This window comes from Amblyomma americanum, chromosome 3 (genome assembly GCF_052857255.1).
Source record: "Amblyomma americanum isolate KBUSLIRL-KWMA chromosome 3, ASM5285725v1, whole genome shotgun sequence".
In the NCBI taxonomy this organism is placed as follows: domain Eukaryota; kingdom Metazoa; phylum Arthropoda; class Arachnida; order Ixodida; family Ixodidae; genus Amblyomma; species Amblyomma americanum.
Genome location: NC_135499.1, coordinates 121,293,408 through 121,298,980, shown reverse-complemented (window position 1 = coordinate 121,298,980; position 5,573 = coordinate 121,293,408). Strand labels below are relative to the sequence as shown.

At 46.2% G+C, this 5,573-nt stretch overlaps 1 protein-coding gene across 1 annotated transcript; it reads right to left on the bottom strand.

Annotated features, from left to right (window-relative positions):
• Positions 1 to 2,050: 2,050 nt before the first annotated feature.
• LOC144123274 (uncharacterized) lies at positions 2,051 to 5,239 on the bottom strand. The gene is made up of 2 exons (XM_077656129.1): positions 4,994 to 5,239; positions 2,051 to 2,349 (listed from the first exon to the last, which is right to left on the bottom strand). The coding sequence occupies exons 1-2, from the start codon at positions 5,047 to 5,049 to the stop codon at positions 2,058 to 2,060; spliced, it is 348 nt and encodes a 115-aa protein (XP_077512255.1). The 5' UTR covers positions 5,050 to 5,239; the 3' UTR covers positions 2,051 to 2,057.
• Positions 5,240 to 5,573: the final 334 nt, after the last annotated feature.

Below are 5,573 nucleotides of genomic sequence, written 5' to 3'. Positions count from 1 at the left end.
GGCCTTAAATCTACCTTCGGACAACATGCCGACGAGTGTTACGTGTATCGTCCTGTTAAATGGTTTGCCAGAATGACTGCTTTGCTGTGCGGCCTCGAAAGTGTATCCACCTGGTGGAACAGATGGCAGATATTCATTTCCAGATACTGCAATCCACAAGGGAAGATGACTTTTTATACTAGAATAGGTTATATGTGCAGTTTATTAAAATGAACAAAATGTTTCGCAGCTAATATAAAGTTAGTAATATTGTACATCAACTTCAGAATGCGTTAATTACCTCCGGATTACGTTTAATGAATTGCATCACTGGTATTTCTGTGTTCACTTACCGTCTCCTTAACTTTGTCTAAGAAAAGGTTAAGCATTCTCCGACATCACTGAAAGGAATCCTGTATTTCACTAGCATGGGGCCTATTTAAAAAAAAATGAATGCGAATTTGGGACCCGCAAAAAAAGTTGCACAAATAAATTATAGCGTGTCCGGGAACAACCCGCGCAGTGCTTTGTCAGGGAAATTAAAATTGTACCGTCAGAGGCTTTGAAATAAGTGAAAGCCTGGTTTGAAAAACGCTCTCTTCGCGCGCAAGAAAAAACAGTAAGATAGAAGTTCCTTCAAAATGTATGAAACAATAAAAGCGGTACGTATTAAAAAAACAGTTCAGTAAGGAACCTCTTCACATTTTATGTAGACTTGAAATTTTTGACAAAATTCGCTCCCATCAGTGCCCTGCTAATAGGGTTAAAAAGTTGGTTTCGTCCTAGTGCATTTTAACAGACTCCAAAACTGCAATTCTAAATTTTGCGCGAGGCCGAGTCCACGTCCCTGCTTTTGGCATACTGGGCTCGCCCGATGCACCCCCACCGCGCCATGTAGAGCTTATATGGGTGCCTGCGCACTCCGGGAATCCCGGAAACGAGGCCGCCAACCTTTTAGCCCGAGGTTCTTTAAACCAGGTTCAGGTGGCCTCGGATCGGGGATTCGCGAGGGAGCGAATGCACTCGTTCAGCGAGATGACGCAGGCCTACAGAGACTCGCGCCAGCCCTACCCCCCGCCCCATTCCTCCCTAGATAACAAACACGCAACACTCTGGCGCAAACTACAGACACACACACTCCCCTCACCCCTGACCCTAGCCCACTATCACCCCTCCTTCCCCACTCCTGCCTGCACCTTGTGCCCAGAACCATTCGCCTCTTCCCTCCACATCCTCTCCCCCTGCCCGGCGGACCCTCCCCCGCGCGGCCTAGAGGACCTCAAGACCTGGGAGGACTGGGAGACCCTGCTGCGCTCGGAGGACCCGGCCGTGCAGACAATCGCCACCAGCCGGGCTGCCAGTGTTATGGACCTTAGGGACATAAACACTTGAGTGCAGTGGGGTCGCGAGGAGACCCAGGGGCGTGCCCCGATTTCCTCTCCAACAATAAAGTTTTTTTCTCTCTCTCTCTCCTAACACAGCTGAAATCCGCTCCCAAATAATGTGGTGGCTGCGGCCGATTTGGAGAATTTGCTGAAATCCTGATTCATTGAGCTTTTTTTGATAAGATTCGTTTTGATGGGCCTGTACTACAGCATTCATTCTTTATTTATGTATTTTAATTTTTGTTCTTTCAGCAATTGTACTCTTCATACTTTGTTTCTGAATTGTTGCCTTTAATGTTGATTCGTTGGACCACCTGGGGATCTTTAATGTGCGATGTCAGTGCACGTTAATGATCCCTAGCTGGTCGAATTATTCCGGAGCCCTCCACTACTGCACCTCTTTCTTCCTTTCTAGTTTCACTCTCTCTTTTATCCCTTCCCTTACGGCGCGGTTCAGGTGTCCGCCGATATATGAGACAGATACTGCGCAATTTTCTTTCTCCAAAAACCAATTATTATTATTATTATTATTATTATTATTATTATTATTATTATTGCAATATGTTATTTACGGCGAATTGCTTACCTTTTTTGACCTTCGGTATCTAATCCCCCTACAATAGTGACTCACTTGCGATGTAGACGTACCTAATAATGAAACCAGCTCAGCTCAACGTTGCGACTGCGGCGCCTTTACGGAGCAGGCACGTCCTGAAGGGAACCGACACGCTGTTGATTGTCCACAACAAGGACAAGATCTACAACCTGGTCCATTGGTTCCCAAGCGTGAAGAGGCTTCTCCTGCCGCACAACATTCGCTTGCAGTTCGACGAAGAGCTGCGGCTTCACATTCTGGATTACGAGTCCGACCTCGAGGAACTTTTGGGCAGCACTCCAGCCATGGGCAGCAGCGACCTGTACATCAACCGGAACGCGCTGGCAGCGTTGCTCCTTACGTGTCCGAAGGTGAGAGCGTAAACGCGACCTGCGAGCATGCACATAATTTGTCGCACCCTTCTTTTCTCCCGGTCGTCTCTAGTGGTTGCAATTACGTTGGCCTTAAAAATATTCGATATATTCTTTCTTTGAACTTCTTTTAGTCCGTCCTGTATTTATGTCTTTGTCTATTCACAGCCTCCAGACAAAAGTTGTTTGGAAGTCTATTAGAGAGATTTTATATAGATTGAGATTTTATATAGATAAGTAGTTTGGGAGTCCATTAAACACTTGCCTGATCACAATCTACAAGCATTGTATAGTGTTTCTATAGGTATGAGTATTTTAAGACGTTTGTCTATCTATAAGGCAGGTGAATGAGAAATCACTCCTTTGCAGATTCATAGCCTCCAGATGCAAGTCGATCGGAAGTCTGTTATGCTTTTGTATTTGGGGCTATAGATGCACTTTGATAGGAATTCTTCATTGCAGCCTATTCGACGCTTCCAGATTAGACTGCCTCTATGCAACCAATTCTATTGGGAATGTCTCTTTGGTCATTCCACCAGTAGTCTATATATTTTCTTTAGATGCAAGCAGAAAAAGTTTATTTGATGATTATTATGGTTAAAAGCCCCTGTGCCAGCTGGCGGAACAAAACAAGCGTTTTTTACCAGTCTGATCTGAGGCTGTTTCTCTTTTTCATGTGTATAATTGGTAGATGCAAAAATAAAGAAAAGTGGTAGGGATTTAACGCAGTTAAACAGAGTGGACGTGTAAAAACAGGCGCTCATCTTTCAATTAACGGGGCCATTATTACCCCGCCGTAAAGGTGTGACGCGATATATTTAGTGGATTAATGCCCACTTATTCATAATTGGTCCTTCTCTAACATTCAGAAATGGTGGTGGGTCGTCGTACTACTACCAGCGCAGGGGTGCGTCGTTTAAGCGGCGCACTGGCAGCTATTTATATAATGTATTTTCATAAGTTAGTATCCCGGTGAGTTTACACAAAGGTATGTGGCTAAATTTAAAGCGATAATTGCTTTGGTAACAGAGTTAAAGCATATGTACGACTAGCCTCCTAATATGCAAAAGCACGCACTTAGAAAGAAACCTTAGTATCGCTAGTTCTGGGCACGTAGCGACTGGGAAACTTCTTTTGCGGGTTGCTCCGAATATCTATAATTCATTTCTGTGAGCCAAGAGGAAGGCAGTCGCAGCAGGTCTCTGGCGCTCGTTGTTATCCCCTCAGGTCGTGGTGTACACACGTGTGTGCATTGCTTGTTTTATGTGGAATCGGATGCCTCGGGGATATAATGTGCGACGAATTGTTTTCCTACGCTTTGTGAGAAGTCGCAAAGAACCAGCCGAAACCAACCATGGGAAATGAATATAGAAAATTTTAAGGCAAATATTTGGCCGGTTCCAGTAAGCTCTGGGTGGCGCCAGAGCGAGTGTTCTCGCTCGCACATGTTTCATCTATCTGTGCTATGACAGGTCAAGAAAAGTTGTATCGCTTGCATAGCGGCTTCTCGCAGAAAAGACATAATAACAGCTGGGAGCCGTAAAGCAGTACATGTGCACTACAGATGTAGACACATGACCAATGGTTGTTCTGGTCGGGGAAATTTTAACGTGATTGCGTTAGGGTCCTGTTCAACGCTAAACCAGGCGGCGGCGTCATCATCGAGGGCAATAACGTGAGTGAAAAATCCTGAGGAGTAAACTAGGTGTGCAGTCTAGGTCACGTGACTACATGTGGTCCTTACTACCTACCCACCGGACTGTGAGGATAAGGAGGAGGAAAAGCATTTATAAAGAACATAAATACCGTATGGATTCAGTAGGAGAGTCCTTTGGCCGCCGTCATAATCCGGCCCCTAAACATAGGGCCCACCTTGGCAGATGGGAGTTAATCTATTATCGCGAGTTTTCGTGCGGGAAGAGGAAGAGCAACCTAGGTCTTGCAAGCGTCAGCGTTGGCTCTGCTTGAAACAGCCACCTGCCGTGCCAGTGACGCATCGCTTAGCCACTGCACCGCTTTCGCCAGGAGTGGCCTGATTATTCCGTGTGATCTATGACTGTAAGACAAAAAATGAGGAATTCCTGCTGTAAATTCATTAACCCATTAACGCTATTGCATCATGCTCTTATGGCGAAGCTTACATGTCCCCTGCAGTTATTTCCTTCTACAGTGGTGTAGGAGTAAAGCTTGGTGAAAACGGCATCTTCACCAGATTTCAGCCAATGCTTAGCACCTTCATAAAAAATTCGTATTGAAATGAAATTAAATTATGATTACGATATCGAACATCACGCATGCGTCGAATCTGCCGAAATTGCATGAGTAATTAGTACTGAGAGTTGTGTCTTGTCCTGTGCAATTTCGGCTTGTACCTGTCATAATTTTCAAATTCTGCGAATTTTCCTTAACTAGAAAATATTTCGTCACTTTAGAAGCTCTCCCTACTATGAAGAGTATGTTTTGGTACTGTGTGGAAGTAGCGTTCTGGGTCAGTGTTTTAATTGTGGGGGGGGGGGGGGGGGGGAGTGACATTTATGTTTGGCACCTATTGCGGCAAGGAAGCACCCCAAGGTGCCCCAAATCTGGGGCCGTCTATCAAAGGCACAGCGTGCACAGAATGCTGCCGAAGCCTTTTCTTTTGACTCAGGAATGTCGGTGCCTACCGGTACCAGCAGCGTTGACCCCGCTTTTGTGCAGCTGCGTCGCCTGCAGGCTTCATTACACGGCGACTTGGTACACGGCGAGTTACATTTCGTCTTCCCGACACTACTGGGGCACATGGAACTGCGTCTGACGCCCGAGCTTCGTCTTGGCTGCTACTTGGAGCGCTCGGACGGATCCGCCTTTGTCATGGACGGCGTCTCGCCTGATAGCGTAACGTTGTCCAGCAGGTTATTCCCGGAGGTCACGTACCTGGAGGTGAGGCAAACAGTCAAGCAGTGAAAGCTATCTAACAGTATGAACAAAATTGCCGGAGTGTGTAATATTTCTGTTTAGATGTGCCATTGTGTTTTTATTTAGAACTGCATAGTTTAGTTTTGTCATCGCTTCTGCTTCTGGCGCGCATGCAGGTGACTATGAAGAGCGCCGAAGTGGTGCCCTGCATCGGGAAGTTCACGCTCCTCACGACGCTTGTGGTCGCCTTCTCGTTCACCGGCGTTCTGCTCGACTTTGCACCAGGCATGGAGTCAGTGCTGGGGGAGCTGCCTAGGCTTGAAGAACTTTCGCTCAACTACTTCCGTG

Coding starts and splice junctions, on each gene's coding strand:
- LOC144123274 (XM_077656129.1), bottom strand. CDS start 5,049: ATGAAGCCTGCAGGCGACGCAGCTGCACAAAAGCGGGGTCAACGCTGC. Junction 2,350..4,993: donor GGTCAACGCTGCTGGTACCG/GTAGGCACCGAC, acceptor GCATGCTCGCAG/GTCGCGTTTACGCTCTCACC.